This window comes from Lissotriton vulgaris, chromosome 2_1 (genome assembly GCF_964263255.1).
Source record: "Lissotriton vulgaris chromosome 2_1, aLisVul1.2, whole genome shotgun sequence".
In the NCBI taxonomy this organism is placed as follows: Eukaryota; Metazoa; Chordata; class Amphibia; order Caudata; family Salamandridae; genus Lissotriton; species Lissotriton vulgaris.
This window is the reverse complement of record NC_141687.1, coordinates 8,958,512-8,978,314: the sequence shown is the minus strand read 5'-3', so window position 1 is coordinate 8,978,314 and position 19,803 is coordinate 8,958,512. Positions and strand designations below refer to the sequence as shown.

The 19,803-nt window shown below is 41.9% G+C and overlaps 1 protein-coding gene across 1 annotated transcript in view; it reads right to left on the bottom strand.

The window, feature by feature from the left end:
* Positions 1-19,803, bottom strand: part of LOC147729450 (scavenger receptor cysteine-rich type 1 protein M130-like) — a 541,776-nt gene that overhangs the window by 466,874 nt on the left and 55,099 nt on the right. The window contains exon 2 of the mRNA XM_086953997.1: positions 6,594-6,914. Coding sequence (XP_086810123.1) covers positions 6,594-6,914 — 321 coding nt within the window. The remainder of the gene's footprint in view (positions 1-6,593; positions 6,915-19,803) is intronic.

The window sequence follows — 19,803 nt, the reverse complement described above, 5'->3', positions numbered from 1 at the left end:
CAAGCACTGCTACTGGGGTTGGTTTGGAAATGCAATGAGAGAGGCCTTTGTCCAATTAGGGAGACATTTGTCTAGCAATGTCCTAGTGAATTCCAACATATGCAAAAAGCAGAAATGGAAGTGGTCAAACCATTTTTGTCCACAGATTGACAAAGCCAGGAAACATTAATAAAGCTGTTTCTACATTCCTCAGAGACAATAACATGGGCTCTAGCTACAACAATAATCTAGGTTTCAACATGCATGGAATTTACAGATGAAGGCAACAGGGTGTTTTCCAGCAACCAGAAACTCTGCAACTGGTTTTATGTATAGCTCTCATATACTCAGAATGATTATAAAGGCTCTCTTCATAGCCACCCTATTGACAATACTAAATAGTATTGATTTGTAATCCCTGTTGCAGATCCACAAACCAAAAGCATATGTTTAAGGTACAACAACACATTTTTGATGTATATCTCTAATTTTACATCTGTATAAGTTGCAATGATTTTGTAAATCGTGTTTTAGTGTCAAACTGTGTTTGCAAGTGGGTGCATAAGCCTGAGTGGGTCTGCGACTGAGTGCATGAGCCTCTGAGTGAGTCTCTGAGTGAATGGGTCTGTGACTGGGTGTGTCAGTTTTTGAGTGGGTCAGTGAGTATGTACATCTGTTTCTGAGTGCGTCTGTGAGTATGTGCATCAGTTTCTGAGTAGCTCTGTGAGTGGGTACATGCATATCTGATTGGATCTGCAAGTGAAGTGTGAGTGGGTCTGTGAGTGGTCTCTGCGTGGGTGATTACAATTATTTAACTTTTGTTATATATGTGTTCAAAAATCATAAACTCTAATAACATTCTTACACTCACTGAGTGGTTTCATCAGTGATGTCATCAATGTTTTCATTTGAGATGTAATGAGTGATGTCACTGACCATGTTATCAGTAATGTATTATGTGATTTCATAAGCAAGGCATAGTGGGGGCATAATTCATAGTTAACTCAGGTAACTATAACTGACAAATTTCACTTGTTTTTAAAAATCGAAATCTGAGTCTAAATATAATCTCTCTATAACTTTAGTTTTTTTAAGTATATTTCCAAGGTTTTTCAAAATCTATTTCCTAACTATAACATCCCTGTACTCTTTGTTTATTTCAGGGAATTTCTATGTTTTTTAGCTAGTAGTAACATTTGCCGAGTGATGGACAAAAGGGGGCAGGGCCACCGACCAGCTCCTAGGAATCCTGCTCTGTCAAACTTACTGGAGGTAACAGGGGGGCTTCTGGGTCCCCAAGAACCCTCAGCATCCAAGGAGTCGTCATAACCCCATTAGCAGTGCACCTAGAGGCAGGTTTTCAGAATGGTAGAGAAAGAGGGTGTTTTCTCTGAAAACCTCTCGATAATCCCACTATGTGGGATTTACTGGAAGTAACAGGAGGTGTTCTTGGCCACCAAGTACATCTAGCAGCCAAGGAAACTTCATCCCCCAACCAGCAGTGTGCCATGAGGCGTAATTGCAGAGTGGTGCAGACAGGTGGTGGGGTTCTTCCACCATGCTGGTAGCTTTTTCTTTTCTTTATTTTATTATAAGGGAATGAGGCCATGTGGTCCTACTTCCCCAGGCTGCTTTTGGCCCCGGGGAAAAATCCCCTGGGGTCTGCCTTTTTTTTCAACCATGGGAGGGAAGCCACATGGCCCTCCTCCTAGATTGATTTGTGTTCTGGGACCCCACCCTCGAGGGCCTGTCCACAATACTGGGTGCCCTGGTTCTACCGAGAGCACCCAGTTTTTCACATAGTGGACAGGGTGGGTACCTCAAGGCCCAAGTTGTGCTTCCTGGCACTTTGCGTCCTGTGAGAGCCGGCATTGCTTTTGGACAGAGGGAGCTACTGTACATGCAGCTCCCTCTGTCATAAAGCAATTCTGCTCTGCTTTGAGTAAGCAGGAGCAGTTGACATGATCTCGCTTAGTCGAAGCAGAGCAGAATTAGCTTTGCTTCAATCAATTAATCAATTAAGTTTTCTGAAGCATGGCTACTCACCAGTGAGGGTCTCAAGGCACTGGCTTGGGGGGAGTGCTGGCACAGTTGTTGACTTTGGTGCACACACGGACAAAGGTCTGCACTTCATGGTGGATCCCTCACTTACACATGGGGCTGGCAACTTTGGCATGTGGACCTCACATCTGACCTCCACCAGATCAAACATCTCAAAGATTGCCCAGCAATATCTATTCCAAGATTTCTGCTGGGTCTTGCTTCCCCTGGTGTCCTCCTCCTACTCACCGGATCCAGTGGACTTGTCAGGCAGGCTCAAGGCAAGTGGTCATCACTTCCTAAGGGCTAGCCCCTCACCCAGAAAAGAGACTAACAGATCTTGGTCCATATTCCTTGTTCCACCTAGAAGTTGTGGTGTTTTCATGGTTGATGAACAGTAATATTTAAGGACTCATGCCCCCACCATAATTGTCCCACTCTAGATACATATGCGGTGTTCTGTCTGAGCCTTTGAAATTCAAGTTGTGGGTATCAACTCCTTGGAAGTGCTCTGCTCTCGGATCTTTCCTCTGTCAAATGGACAATCTGCCACAGTGAGAATGACTACAATTCTGATTGACCCACCAACCCAACCAAGGAAATAACTGGAGATGATATCTGGCTGTCTACTTCCAGTCAAATATGACCCATAATGATTCAAAGCATACGTTTTCCTCCCTATAAAGATTCCCTTGTCCGCTGTATCAGTCCCATCATAATTCTGATGAGTTACTCTGTCACAAACATGACGGACATTCCATGCACCAAATTACAACTGCATTAAATCCAATGATACTTGTGATTAGGCAGATGGGATCTCCATCCACCAAACTCTAACTTGGGCCCTAAGTCGGATCATAGAGCTCTTGACGGGGTCGTCCCTCTTGTTGTAGCTGACCTTGTGTGCATAGGCTTATTTCTATGGTTCACCTTGTTATATTATTGTTGCTATGATGACATTCTTTTTATTAAAATCGACTCTATTGTTCACATTTAGTTTATTACTGTTTTGATACTGCATACATACTGTATACATTGCCCTAAATTGAGCTTCATGCCCGGTGCAAAAGCTACAAGGGGGCTGAGCTCAGGTTAGTGTTGTGGCTATGATTTTTACTCTGAAAGGTAGTGTTATTATTCCTTGCGGGTGGAGACTGCCCACTCCAAAGAATAATCCCATTATTACTTACTTCAAATGTAGGTCTGCAGATGGAAATATATTCAAATTATTATAAGAGTTTTTAATTATAAAGGCAAGACCACTTCCATTCTTGTCAGAGCTGTGATCTTGACAGATTGAGTAGCCCAATGCTGTAAGGTCTTTGCAAAGGTCTGATGTAGAATTGATTATCCAGATTTTGGTGTTAGATGAAATATCTAAGTTGAGATCCATAATAAGTTCTTTCTAAGCATGAGCAGTAATTGCTATGCGAACAGATTTTTGTCTAAAAAAATCTTTTTCGCATAGCAGAATCTGTTATTAAACTGCATTAACAAATGCTTTAATAAACCAACTTTACATGCTTAAAAGCATATAACTAATTCACAAAAATGAACTATGGTAATGATAAACATCAGACAATGAGAGAGATAATGATTTTGGGGTCCCCTCTAAACTAGGGGGAGGACACAGCAGATGCTTTGAGCACAAAGAGCATATCATTCTGACCAATTCAGTGGTGATCCCCCAAGCACAGTTATGGGCAAAAATACAACTAAAAGCCCCTGCACAGTATTATGGGATAAGATTTGCATAATTATTAGCATTCATGAAAAGGTTTCAATGTTTTTGAATTTTACTCATCAGGGACATCTTGGGACGACAAGGTGAACTACAGCTTGATGTATAATATTTTAAATGCTATTGCATTTGCCTCATCAGGGACATCTAGGGTCGACGAGGTGAACTGCTGCTTGATGTATAATATTTTAAATGCTATTGCATTTGCCTCATCAGGGACATCTATGGACGACGAGGTGAACTGCATCTTGATGTATAATATTTTAAATGCTATTGCATTTGCCTCATCAGGGACATCTAGGGACGACGAGGTGAACTGCAGCTTGATGTATAATATTTTAAATGCTATTGCATTTGCCTCATTAGGGACATCTAGGGTCGACGAGGTGAACTGCAGCTTGATGTATAATATTTTAAATGCTATTGCATTTGCCTCATCAGGGACATCTAGGGACGACGAGGTGAACTGCAGCTTGATGTATAATATTTTAAATGCTATTGCATTTGCCTCATCAGGGACATCTAGGGTCGACGAGGTGAACTGCAGCTTGATGTATAATATTTTAAATGCTATTGCATTTGCCTCATCAGGGACATCTATGGACGACGAGGTGAACTGCATCTTGATGTATAATATTTTAAATGCTATTGCATTTGCCTCATCAGGGACATCTAGGGACGACGAGGTGAACTGCAGCTTGATGTATAATATTTTAAATGCTATTGCATTTGCCTCATCAGGGACATCTAGGGTCGACGAGGTGAACTGCAGCTTGATGTATAATATTTTAAATGCTATTGCATTTGCCTCATCAGGGACATCTAGGGACGACGAGGTGAACTGCAGCTTGATGTATAATATTTTAAATGCTATTGCATTTGCCTCATCAGGGACATCTAGGGTCGACGAGGTGAACTGCAGCTTGATGTATAATATTTTACATGCTATTGCATTTGCCTCATCAGGGACATCTAGGGTCGACGAGGTGAACTGCAGCTTGATGTATAATATTTTATATGCTATTGCATTTGCCTCATCAGGGACATCTAGGGACGACGAGGTGAACTGCAGCTTGATGTGTAATATTTTAAATGCTATTGCATTTGCCTCATAAGGGACATCTATGGACGACGAGGTGAACTGCAGCTTGATGTTGAATATTTTAAATGCTATTGCATTTGCCTCATCAGCGACATCTAGGGACGACGAGGTGAACTGCAGCTTGATGTATAATATTTTAAATGCTATTGCATTTGCCTCATCAGGGACATCTAGGGTCGACGAGGTGAACTGCAGCTTGATGTATAATATTTTAAATGCTATTGCATTTGCCTCATCAGGGACATCTAGGGACGACGAGGTGAACTGCAGCTTGATTTGTAATATTTTAAATGCTATTGCATTTGCCTCATAAGGGACATCTATGGATGACGAGGTGAACTGCAGCTTGATGTTGAATATTTTAAATGCTATTGCATTGGCCTCATCAGGGACATCTAGGGATGACGAGGTGAACTGCAGCTTGATGTAGAATATTTTAAATGCTATTGCATTTGCCTCATCAGCGACATCTAGGGACGACGAGGTGAACTGCAGCTTGATGTATAATATTTTAAATGCTATTGCATTTGCCTCATCAGGACATGTATGGACGACGAGGTGAACTGCAGCTTGATGTAGAATATTTTAAATGTTATTGCATTTGCCTCATCAGCGCCATCTATGGACGACGAGGTGAACTGCAGCTTGATGTATAATATTTTAAATGCTATTGTATTTGCCTCATCAGCGACATCTAGGGACGACGAGGTGAACTGCAGCTTGATGTATAGTATTTTAAATGCTATTGCATTTGCCTCATCAGGGACATCTGGGGATGACAAGGTGAACTGCAGCTCCTTGTAGAATTATTTGGATACTATAATATTCACTTCCCACTGCTAATCTCGTCCCATAATGCTTTGCGGGGGCTTTTAATTGGGACTGTATTTGTGCCCATACCTGTGCTTGTGGTAGTCCTAAGAGGATGGGACCACCACCGATTCGAATCGTTCAGCAAGATCTGCTCTTTGTTTTGAAGGTATCTTCTTGGTTCTCCCCCTGGGTTAGGGAGGATCTCAAAATCATCACCTCTCTTACTGCTTGCTAAAAGATTAATTTCACTTTTGTGACACTTTTGTGATTTGCGCCCACCCTTAAATAAAGGTAGCCTTTTGAAAAGCTGATCAAGTTTGAGTAAAATAACACATATCATAAATATGTGACTGGATGTGGAAGGGGGAAGAGGGAAGGGAGATGGAAGCATTTCAACATTCAGACCTGGATCCCTCAGACTTGATATAACTCCTTTATCAGCCCCAATGAGAGGGGAGTGGATATTATACACAGAGGCATGGATGACTGGGAGAAGCACAGGAGACTGACACAAGCTGGGATGAAACTGGCGACTGTCTCTGGCAGTTTCAATCTAAAAACCCCCTCAACAGTGGTAATTATACTCTGCAAAATTTGAGTTTTGCAACTAGTGTTTGGAAAAAAGCCATGTTCCATGAGGGCACAAAATGGAAGGACACTAGCCTGGAGAGCCAAATGTTTATTGCCTCAACCATGGGACTCCCCTCCTGGTTAGAATTAAGGAAGTGGGAGGGAGTGAAAAATTTGTATAGAACAGACCCAAGAAACACATATGTCACAAACCAGCACTGTATAAGAAAGGAAGAGGAAAAAAAGCATCAGGCAGCTGCCTGGTTGTCACCATTTACTATCATAGAATTTCTCTTACTTTTGGAAAAACGTCTGATTTGTCGAAATTACCTCTGATGCATTCCTTACCTGTGCAGTGTACCGACGCATCCCTTTTTTGGGAACAAGATGCTTGTGGTTGGGAGCTAAAGGAACACTTTAACACGCTGGACTCATCTCCTCGGCAGCCCACACTGGTTATTTTAGGAAACTTGTTTCGGGGGGCTCCAAAGACAGACCCTCCAGGGGCTGAGATTGGTGCTCCGCACCCCAGCTGTCTGCAGACCACAGCGGCATCGTTCATATCCCAATACAAGTCACAAATTGTTCCTTCCTCAGAGTTTACTGTAACCAGCACAACCCCAGCACAAGGATCCACAGCATTAGAGAGGCGAACAACATCTGAATCAACTGCAATACAGAAATACACATTTTCAAACCATAAAGGTATGTATTATGTATATCTCCCAGTACAGTGTCTTCTTATTAATTTCACCCAATCACAGGGAAGCAGAGTGAGAGAAAGAGAGGATGGAAGAGACAGAGAAAGTTAAAGAGAGCCTGACAGCAAGGGGGTGAGAAAGATAAAAAGGGAGAGCAGGGAAGAGATGAGAAAGAGAGGATAAGACCAAGAGAGAAAGAGAAAGAATGAGAGAAAGGGAGAGTGAGCTAGAAAGATAGATGAAGAGATAAAGAGAGAGAATAAGAGAAGCAGAGAGAGGGAGAGAGGACAGAGAAGATGGAGAAATAGAGATGGAGCAAGAGAAAGAGGGGGACAGAGACCAAGAGAGGGAGGAAGAAAGTGAATCACAGAACACAAGAGAGGGAGTAAGAACAAGAGATACTAAAGGCCAAGAGACAGAAAGAGATAAGAGAGAGAACAAGAGAGGGAGTCAGAGCCCAACCGTGTGAAATAGGGAGTGAGAGATAACAGTGTAATGGGAGAGAGAGAGAGAGGGGGGGAGAAAGAAAGAGTGATTGAACAAGAGAGAGAAAGCAAGAGTGTGAAAGAGGGAGAGAACAGAATGAAAATAAGAGAGAGCATGAGAGAAAAAAAGAGGACAACATGGAAAAAGAGAAGGAGGAAGGGAGAAGAAGAGAGATACTGACAGACAAAAAAGAGAGAGAATAAAGAGAAGAGGAGAAAAGAAGAGAGATAGAGAAAGAAAGAAAAAGATAATAAGAGAACAAGAGATTGAAAAAAAAATAGAGAGGCCGAGTAAAAGAGAAAAGGAGAGAAAGAATGAAAGATATTGGTCTAGAAAATAAATCTTTGCTTTTCGCAATTTAAATACATAGAAATAGAATGTCAATGCCATGGATGGAGATATCAGGGTATAAGATACAATTCATATTACAAATTACATTACAAATCTGTATTTAGATTGTTGTGATGTTTACAAAAGCAGGCACTGAGGGGAATAGCACATACATAGCGCCTAAGCTCCTATGGAGAGGGACAAAGGGATCCTGGATCAATAGTGTGGCAGTTCACGACTGCCGCCGCACCTCCATCACGGGTTCAATGATCTAATGGGCCATCAACCTCGTAATCAGGCCCAGACTCAAGGCTGTTGAGCCGGCGCTGAGACCCAATCTCATTCCCCAGTTCTAGAGTGTGGCCATGACCTCTCATTCTGAGTGGAACAGGGGGCGGTGGGTAGAAGCCACATGAAAGCGCAGCTCGTTGTGGGCTTGAGGTTCCAACAGGGCCTTGAGATGAGCAGGGCCGGCCTTGGGCATTGGCGAGATGGGCCCAGGCCGAGGGTGACAGGGTTTAGCGCGGACACACAATTGGCTGATGCAATTGATTATTGTTATTTACTTTTCTTATTACTCACTGCCAGTGTAATTTATTGTCTCCATAACTTATTCCACTCTCTTCTTTGGTGTCTCTTTCACTCTTGTGCTTACCATGGCCCCTCACCTCCAATTCAGCACCCGAATCAGGGACTCTGGAAGGAGGGAATATTTATGTTGACAAGCTGATCATCAACCAGGACTTGACTGACTGTGAACACAAGAGGCTCCCCCATAAGGTCTGGAGGGGTGAAGGTGGCTCAACATTGCCCTGTTTTCCAGCAGGTTTGCCCCTCAATGCCCCTGTTAGGGACCTTCTGATGAAGATAGTGGTTCCAGATAGAATTGCAGCAATGAGTACTTTACTCATGCATTAATAAATGAGTAATATCTATCAAGCACAGAGTTACCCTCAGGTGGCTGTCCTGGAGCTATGCAGGCCTCTTGGGTACCACATACAAGAGCATCAGACAGCACAGCATGGGTTTCACACTCTCACACAAAACCTAACACAAAGGCCGCAGGATTAAATTGTGTTATAGTCACCACTAATATATCCTGAGCTTGCAAAAGGCTCAAGTGCAGCAGCGAGGGAGGGGGTCGTTGAGGGGGGTGGGAAAGGAAGGAAAGCCCGAACCGAGCCAGACCTATGTTTCAGGCTCAAGCCTGGCTTCAGATGTCAGTGGCTTACTCACCTCTGTGCTAATTCCCGTTATGAGGTACATCCTCAACTACAAATTCAAATACAAAGTAAGCTGCTTAAAATGATTTGTGCTGGGTTTACACCAGTGAGCACTTCCTTGTGCAGCACAAATGTCTTCAAAACTGTATTGTAATTCTGGTTCCAAGTGTCCTGTTTAGTGCCCAGGTACAAAATATTTGCCTCAAGGAAATAAGCGCCAATTGCACTCTTTTCTTTACCTTTCTATATCTTGCTACTTGGCAGTGACGTGGTTACACCAAAGGCCATTCACGGTACCTCACTGAAGCTGAGGAGATCACATAATTGGTGACCCACAAATCAGAAAACCATACACTGCTCAAGTGACATTACTTTGTCTCGCTTAGGAAACATGGTTCAGTGAATCGATTGAGGATGGTACAACCTGGTGTCTTGGTATGGCCAATCAGCTACCGACAGCAGCAGAGCAGCAAAGACAGCAATAAAAGCAGCAGGGGAAATAAAGATGCATCACGAAGCTGAACACGTCATGACAAATCATTAGCTGCTTTACGACTCAGGTGTTCAAGTAATAAAATCCCATTTCAGTTTCATAAGAACGGTTTGAAAAATGATCCATTGCCATAAATACATTTATGAAACTGAAAATGAATGTGACACCTCAGCAGGCCATAGCTGTTCATTTTCTACAGTTTATTCTAAGTTGAGAAATTGTGCTAGTAGCATGCTTTCCAGGATGTTTGTCAAATATGTATTTATCTCTTGAAATACATATTGTACGGCTCTCACCTTTGTGTTCCTTAAGTCCCCATCTGGGGGATGGGGAACAAATGGGCAGCGCCAGCTCTCTGGGCACTTTTGCCTCTAACTGCAGATGCCTGGGAGATGTTCAAGTGATGAGGAGGTATGAAGAGCATTATGAAGATAACCCACTTTACAGCCCAACTAGTACTATGTTGTACCCATATGAAGAGCATCTTCCTCTGCTCTCTGAGATCCTCAAAAATGAATGAATGAAATATTTCTTGTATTGCGCATACTTTGCCCAATGGGCGTCAAGGCGCCTAAGTCAAATGCAGAAGCTAGAACCCTACCAAGTCCTATTCTCTCATATGTATGCCCTCTTAAAGAAGTAGGTTTTAAGAGCCTTTTTAAAAGACTCGATGGAAGGGAGAGTTTTTATCTCAGTGGGGATGGAGTTCCATAGCTGCGGAGCTATCTTTAGACACCCATACTGATAAATGAAAGTGGCACAAATCAGGTTTAAGTAAGAGAGGGATCAACTGGGAAGCTTTTCACTCAGATGCTGGCTGTGACCATCTCATTGAATGTCACCTTCACTGCTGATGAGGCAAGAAGGGAGGCTCTAAGATTCTGTGAGGGGCTTTCACTCCGAAAGGTCACCATGCATGTCCCCTGTGTAATATCTCTCATGTACAATATTCATGGTTTTATAATCAATGAGTGACAATGCTCTAGTCATTTTATATGTTGGAATCACAAATGATTGTTCAGTGAAATGTATCACTAGTGATTGTGCTGATGCTCTGTTGCTGTCAGTTCTCTTTTCCATTTTCAGTGAGTGAATTATGGCTGTTCCTTGTTGCTGTCAGTTGTCCTTTCCATGGTCAGTGAGACACATCATGGCTGCTCTTTGTTGCTATCAACGGTCCTTTCCATGGTCAGTGAGAAGAGTCATGGCTGCTCTTTGTTGCAGTACGTTGTCTTTTTAATAGTCAGTGATATGTATCATTGCTGCTCTGTGTTGCTGTCAGTTCTCCTTTCCATATTCAGTGAGAAGCATCATTACTGCTCTTTCCGCGACTTCGTGAAATTTATTGCTTGTTCGCATTCTCAAATGCGTGTTCGCAAGATATTCCCCCCAGAACATGCAAACAGCGATTGAGAACAGTAAAAAAGCATTGCGAACAAGCAATTCCGCATGTTCACGGAATTTCTGCCTGTTCGTGGAGATTTTTTACCGTTTCGTGGAGATTTGTGAAACGCGATTACGCAAATTCCGCCCACCCCTAGTCAGTATTCTTTTTGATAATCAGTGATAAGCATTATGGCTGCTATGTTGCTGTCAGTTGTCCTTTCCGTAGTCAGTGAGAAACATCATGGCTGCTTTGTTGCTGGTGGTTATCCATTCCATTGTCAGTGAGATGCATCATGACTGCTCTTTGTTGCTGTCTGCTGTCCTTTCATAGTCATTGAGAAGTGTTCCTGCTACATAAATTAAATTGCCCCCTGAGACCTGGCTCACCTGGGGTCTTTTAAAAACTAAACGGGGAAGCCTCCGGACTTCGTTATTAAAACTTTTTGAACTGATTTATGCACCGGCGCGACCCGTCCAAATGTATTTTAAATAAAATGCTTTTTATAATGCCTGGGGGTCCCTATGGGACCACCTGAGCAGGCCTGGGGGGTCAGGGTGTTTTTACCATGCCCCCTTTTCTTGTTTGTAATGTATGTGTAATAACGTAGTCCACAAGAGGGTTCTTTAAATCTCGTCACCAAAATAATGTAATAACGTAGTCCACGCTTGTAGGTAGTTCCCAAGTAGGTTTATTGAGCAGTTAGGTTAAGTCAATAATAAGCTCAGTTGGAGACCATAGGGAGACCCCACCAGGAGCATCCATCTAGGTGCTCAGCCCATCCAACTGTCACTATCTAGGCAGAACACCAACATTCTGATAGCTGCTCCAATGAACATTCCATAGATGGTAGAAAGGCATCACATTGAGAATAGCAGGATATTACAGTATGTCTCACCTTTTTGGTTTTCAGTCTACGCGAGGCACACGATGGCTGCCAACACGCCCTGGTTTGGAGTGTTGGCAGCCAATTAAACTGAAGCTCCTGTTTGGAAGGGGATGTGTGGTTAGCCTCTGCCCAGATATCTGTATTTCTTTTTCCTTTAACATTTCAATAACTACTGAACGGATTTACACCATTTAATAAAAAAGGCTCTTTCTGAACCAAGATCTACCTTTTTGCTACATTTGGTGTAATTCCAGTCAGCTTTTCGGACTGTAGGCTGTTCCAAAATTTCCTCTGGAAATTAACATTGGGAAAATGCACTTTTGGACACCCCCTATTTACTCGGCCCTCGCTTCATGAATTACCCCCAAAATTTCAATAGAGAGACTGAGAGGGGCGAACCAAAAATGGTGCGAAGATTCTTCAAACATAGCTAAAGATATTGGCAAATCAAAAAAACTTTTTTCATAAGGAAACTAGGTTCTAACTATAAGTACCTACTGGCGACCACCAGTAGGTAATATATTATATATATATATATATATATTCACTGAAAAAACCATAGGTTTCACACCAGTTATAGTTAGGAATTAGCATTTAAAAAACCTATTAAATTCACTGAAAAAACCATAGGTTTCACACCAGTTATAGTTAGCTGGAAATTTTACTGATATAAAACCATTGAAATTCCCACGTTATAGTTAGATGGACTCACTATAACTTGCGCGTGCAATGCACTGCTGATGACGTCACATATTACATCACTCATGACATGGTCAGTGACATCACTCATGACATCACTGATGACACCATCCAGTGAATGTGTGTCTTTCTGAAAAATAAATATATTTTATATATGTATATGTAAAAGTTGATGGAAGAATAAATGTTTAAATAAGTGTCTAAATGGATGGTTTTTAAAAATTGATTGGTTAACTGGCTTAATAAGACATCATCAGCAGTGCATTGCACGCGCAAGTTATAGTGAGTCCATCTAACTATAACGTGGGAATTTCAATGGTTTTATATCAGTAAAATTTCCAGCTAACTATAACTGGTGTGAAACCTATGGTTTTTTCAGTGAATTTAATAGGTTTTTTAAATGCTAATTCCTAACTATAACTGGTGTGAAACCTATGGTTTTTTCAGTGAATTTCATAGGTTTTTTAAATGCTAATTCCTAACTATAACTGGTGTGAAACCTATGGTTTTTTCAGTGAATTTCATAGTTTTTTAAATGCTAATTCCTTTGTATATCGAGTTTCTAACCTTTTTTTTTTTTACAATTTGCTGTTTTTTTTTAAGTATTCATTTTTTTTTATAATTTTTTTCTTTTGCGCTCTGGGTGCGCGCTCCGGGAAGCTTTCAGCTAAGCTCTCCTGTAAGCTTCTCCGAGAGCTCATCTGAAAGCGCACCCAGAGCGCAACTGTCGTTCGTGAAAAAAAAATATGAATGAAAAGTTAATAATAATGCAAAACATTTCGTACCATACAAATAAAATTTGTTTTTTTTAATATGGAAAATGATTATGCATTTCTATAAAAGATTGATGACGTCACTTCGGCGCGCAACGTAAGTGCCCTCGGAAGCGCATACGTGCGCGGCGCATAAACGCACGGAAAAGCGCCTACGATCGCGCCACGTTTGCGACCCGGAAGCGCCTACGATCGCGCTGCGTAAACGCACCCGGAAGTGCTCCGGAGCGCGCAGCGTAAACGCGTCGGGTCATGTGACCCTAAAATAACACTTTTCATTGGTTGCTAACAGTTTTTTTTTACAATGAATGAAATCCCCACCCATTTCCTTCACTTCTTCTTTCACTTTTGTGACTGAAAGACCTGCCTTTTTTGCTGCTCCATATTCCTGGATTCATCATGGCTGCCAGACCATCCAGCAGTGAAGATGACTCCAATGATTTCATTGATGAAGAGCCTCCTACCCCAAAGGTGAAGGAACATTTCATCTGGAAATTTTTTAAGTTTCCAGAAGGCCAGAAGAAGGTGAATGCACCAAAAGTAGAGTGCAGGATCTGCAAACAGGTCCTGTCACGGGGTAACCCCCAAAAAAAATACTCTTTTGGCAACTTCACCATGATTCGCCATGTGGAGAGGAGGCACCCCCAGAATTTTGCCCGGGAAAGTGTCAGGGCTCTGGCACAGGAGGTTCCCAGAGATGGGGCCTCTACATCAACAGGAGGAGCAACTTCTTCTGGAAGAGAACAATCTCAGGGGCAGGTAGCAAACATTCAACCTGCATTCAACCATGGGGTCGTCAGATGCAGATACTGCAATCAACTCCTCACCTATGGGGAGCAAAGTGTCCTGCTCATGGTTCGGGCATTGGAGAACCATCACTGCCCTTCCCACCCCTAATTTTTTTCTTTTCTTTTTGCTCCTGTTGAGCAGTTTCTATTCCCTGTTTTTGTTCCTCTTCAGTTAAAAGAAGAAAACCAAAAGTTCTTTTCAGAACTACCTCCAATTCTCATCAAAGAGCTATAATCTTAAAAAATGAAGAGTAAGTGAAATATAGTGCATTGATAATTGAAAGGAGAATGAGTAAGAAAGAACAGAAAGGTATGAGAGGTGAAAGGAAGTGAAGTAGGAGGACTGAAAGAAGGTGAGTGTTAGAAAAGAAAGTTATGACACAGTGAATAAACTGGAGGCCTCATTTCTGAAAAGTGACGCATCGCTACGTGAAAATAGCGATGCGTCACTTTTCTGGACGCACTCCTTATGACATTCCAGATATGTCATATTTAATATATGACTAATCAATTCGCAAGGAGTTACAGATATGTCAGTATTTCTGACATATCTGTAAACACAAAAGTAACGCATTGCAGGAGTGCGTCACAAAAGTGACGCAACTCCAGTAATGTGTCCTTTCACATGGAAAAAGCACCATGTGAAAGGTTTGCTGTGAAGCAGGCGCAAGATTTTGGCGCAACTGCATCCTAAAAGTGACGCACTGCGTCATTATTACCAAGCTTTTTGCAAGGAACACCCCCTCTGCATGCATTATACCTGACACTATTTTTTAAAAAGTGACGCATCTAGGTACATGGGTCACTTTTTAAAACTCTGCGCCATATTGTATCTGCATCAGGTATAATGTATGCAGAGGGGGCAATCCCTCGCAAAAAGCTTGGTAATAACAACGTACTGAAATCTATGAGATTTCCCTGCGTCACTTTTAGGATGCTATTGCGTCAAAATTTTGCGCCGGCCTCGCATCACTTTTATGTTTACACATATGTCAGAAATACTGACGTATCTGTAACTCCTTGCAACATGATTCGTCATACATTAAATATGACACATCTGGAATGTCATAAGGACTGTGGACAGAAAAGTGACGCATCACACCAGCAGTGTAATAAAATGTGCCTCGTTGCACTATATTTAAAGGATGCAACAGCATCCTAAAAGTGACGCAGTGAAATCTCAAACATTTCACTGCGTCGCTATTACAAAGCTTTTAGTGGGAGAACACCCCCTCTGCATGCATTATACCTCACGCAGATATAATGTGGCGCTTGATTTTAAAAAGTGACCCATCTACCTAGATACCTCACTTTTTAAATATAACGCAACGCAACACATTTTTTTACACTACTGGTGCAATGCGTCACTTTTCTGTGCGCACTCCTTATGACATTCCAAGTAACGCATTGCTGGAGTGCGTCACAAAAGTGACGCAACTCCAGTAATGTGTCCTTTCAAATGGGGAAAGCAGCATATGAAAGGTCTTGCCTCAGTCTAACACCTGCTGTAAAGCAGGCACAAGATTTTGACGCAACAGCATCCTAAAACTGACGCAGTGAAATCTCAAAGATTTCACTGCGTCGCTATTACAAAGCTTTTTGCGGGAGAACACCCCCTCTGCATGCATTATACCTGACGCTATTTTTAAAAAGTGACGCATCTAGGTACATGGGTCACTTTTTAAAACTCTGCGCCATATTGTATCTGCAACATGATTCGTCATACATTAAATATGACACATCTGGAATGTCATAAGGAGTGCGCACAGAAAAGTGACGCATAACACCAGCAGTGTAATAAAATGTACCTCGTTGCACTATATTTAAAAAGTGACGCATCTAGATAGATGCGTCACTTTTTAAATATTGCATAACAATGCGCATTTTTTTACACCGCTGGTGCGTCACAAAAATTGACGCACAGGAAGCGCAAAACTAACAGCGCAAGGCCTTCATAAATATGGTCCTGGATTTTCCCCGTGCTTCGCCGGTGCGCGTACCATGCGCTTCCCCCGCGCAAAACGAAAAAAAAATTTTAATGCCCTGCAGGACCCTATTTTAGTCCCTACATCAAACCTAGGGGGTCAGAGGGGGTCTACTCTTCCCCCTTATGGTCATTTGCCCCTTTTTTTTTCAAACCCCTTGTGTCTCGATTTTACCGAGACACAAGATGGCGGCCGCTCCGCACTGTTTAGAATGTTTACAGACAACTGAGATCCAATCAGCTTCCTGCGCGCAAGTCGCGTGTCGCGCCTGGAGCGCACTCCGGTGCGCGCACGGGAGAGCGCCTATAGATATATATATTTTTTTGAACCTAAATTACTCAAAATCCACTGGAGCACATATCTTGAGACATAGCAAAGGCACATCGGGCTACCAGTCCCTACAATTTTGCCAAGTTTGGTGGAAATCCATTCAGCCGTTCGGGCTAAAAGTGAAATCGACCGCCCTATGGAAATTAACATGGGGAAAACGCGTTTTGGGACCCCCCTTTTATCTCGGCCCCCGCTTGACGAATCCCCCCCAAACTTTCAGGGAAGGACCGGACCGCCATGAGACCATTTTCCTGAAAATTTCAGGCAGATTCGTCAACCGGCGCCAAAGTTATTCAAAATAGAATGTTGAGATTTAACATTGAAAATTATCCTAACTATAACTACCTACTGGCGACCGCCAGTAGGTAATATATATATATATATATATATATATATATATATATATATACATATGTATATATATATATATATATATATTCAATGAAAAAACCATAGGCTTTAGGCCATATATAGTTAGGGATTTGCATTTACAAAACCTTATTTTACTCGCATAAAACCATTGAAATTCCATATATAGTTAGATGCGCTAACTATATATCGCGCACCAGCAATCCACTGCTGATGATGTCACATATTACATCATTCATGACATGGTCAGTGACATCACTGATGACATCACTGATGACATCATCCAGTGACTGTATGTTTCTGTAAAGTTAAAATATGTCTTACATATTGAAGAATGAGTGGATGTATAAGTGTCTGGATGAAGGATTTAGTAGGTGCATGACTGATTGTATGAGGGAGTGATTAAATGTGTCTCACTGAGTGCATGGGTTAGTGATTAAACTGTATTAATTTGTGCATCATTATATCTGTTGTTCTGTAAACTGCTGCATGTGTTGATCAGTAGCTATATGAATAACTATATGGGTTATTGATTGGTTGCTCAAGTATTTGTATGGGAGACTGAGTATGTGTGTGGGTGGCTGGGAGGTATGTGACTCTGTGCATAGATGTGTAAGCAGTTGATTAACTAGGTGTATGAGTTCAAGAGTGCATGTGGAAACAGCTATATGGGCGGTTGACTGTGTGCATGAGTGTATTGGTGAGTGAATGGATATCTCAGTGCTACATGTCAAAGTAAGTACATATGTAAAACACAGTACATGTGAGAGTTAACATATATAAATAACTGTGCATAAGAGCCAGTGAATGTGTGAGTGGCTGTATGGATCATTGTGAACATGTATCAAGGATTGTATAAGAGAGTAAATATGTGTTAGAATATGTTTCAATAAGTAAGGTGTGTATAACTGTATAGTAGAGCGGTATTTGCAAAAACAACAGGTGATGGACCGAATGTGGATCAATGTCACACATTCAACCCAGTCAAAAGATCTGGGTCATAATCCATCGTTTTTTTGCACTCCACACCACCCCGGGTTAGACAATGGCGATATGCAAATCAGCTCTGACCCTGTGCCCCATGGGAACAGTCCAGTCCGAACTACAAAAGCCATGTCCTTCCCAGAACGGAATCAAGCATCCGAGGACCAGACCGGTTTCGAGGTAACACCTCTCATCAGCCCGGCTAGCTTGATTCCAGTGGTGTGGAGTGCCTGGGACCCACGTCTGGGCAACCCCAGTACACTTAGAGCGGTATTTGCAAAAACAACAGGTGATGGACCGAATGTGGATCAATGTCACACATTCAACCCAGTCAAAAGATCTGGGTCATAATCCATCGTTTTTTTGCACTCCACACCACCCCGGGTTAGACAATGGCGATATGCAAATCAGCTCTGACCCTGTGCCCCATGGGAACAGTCCAGTCCGAACTACAAAAGCCATGTCCTTCCCAGAACGGAATCAAGCATCCGAGGACCAGACCGGTTTCGAGGTAACACCTCTCATCAGCCCGGCTAGCTTGATTCCAGTGGTGTGGAGTGCCTGGGACCCACGTCTGGGCATTGGCTGGACATGGCTTTTGTAGTTCGGACTGGACTGTTCCCATGGGGCACAGGGTCAGAGCTGATTTGCATATCGCCATTGTCTAACCCAGGGTGGTGTGGAGTGCAAAAAAACGATGGATTAGGACCCAGATCTTTTGACTGGGTTGAATGTGTGACATTGATCCTCATTCGGTCCATCACCTGTTGTTTTTGCTAACTGTATAGTAGAGGAATTGGAGGTGTGTTTGATTCTTTGCATGACTGTCTAGGTGTATGAGTAACTCCATGGATGAGTGACAGTCTGTGAGTGTCTGTTTTCACTGAGTGTATCTAAGGATATATCAGAGTCTGTAGAGGTTGATCGTATTAACACATGAATGATGTCATCTGTGATGTTGTCAGTGATGTCATTTGAGTTGTCATCAGTGATGTCATCAGTGATGTCATTTGAGATGTCATCAGTGATGTCATTTGAGTTGTCATCAGTGATGTCATCAGTGATGTCACTGACCATGTCATGAATGATGTAATATGTGACATCATCAGCAGTGGATTGCGGGTGCGCGATATATAGTTAGCGCATCTAACTATATATGGAATTTCAATGGTTTTATGCGAGTAAAATAAGGTTTTGTAAATGCAAATCCCTAACTATATATGGCCTAAAACCTCTGGTTTTTTCATTGAATTTTCAAGGTTTTGTAAATGCAAATTCCTAACTATATATCGACTATAACCTATGGTTTTTTCTGTGAATTTCAATGGTTTTTTAATAGCAAATATGAAAAGCTTTAAAATTTCAAGTACGTGATAGATAAAAACATTTTCGTATTTATGCACGCTGATGTGCTTTGAACGCTGCCCCCTCCCCTCTTTTCTCTTAGTAGTACTCTCTCTTTGTAGATAGTGAAGAGTAGTTAACGCAGGCCTTTGCCCCCGTTGTAATCCGTCCTGCCTGCTTGTCTCTCCATTTGATTGATTATTATCCAAGCATTTACTGTTTTACAATTGATTCTCTTTGGTTCATTCTCTATTTACAAACAAGCACAAAGTCGCAATACTCTGTTTAGTCTTTGCAGATCGTGAAAAATCATGTAAAAAAATAAAAGTAATCGAGCAAAATCAGTAGGCCACTAATTGGATCTCTTTTTGACCTCGCTAAAATAGAAATATTATAAACAACCCTTCATGAGAAATACGAAAATAGTGAGATGAACTGAGCTCCACACCATGAGGGCTGCAAGACAGCTCGGCTCCGTCACCCACCCCGCCCAAAATAACGACAAACCCTATGCAAATATTAAAAATATAGACAACACACCAGCAAAGAAACAGGGTAAAACATTTTATTAAATAACTATTTACATAACTATTTTATACTTTTTATTGCCCGATCCGGCTAGCTCAATCGATCGAGCATGAAACTCATGCACTCTGATAGCAAGCGTTGCTACTGATGCTATGCAGACCAAAACTGGTTTTCAGTTTGTACATTTTTCTAGATTTTTCAATCCAAGGTTGGTTGACTTTGTAGAACGATGGCTTCAGATTTTCAACATAC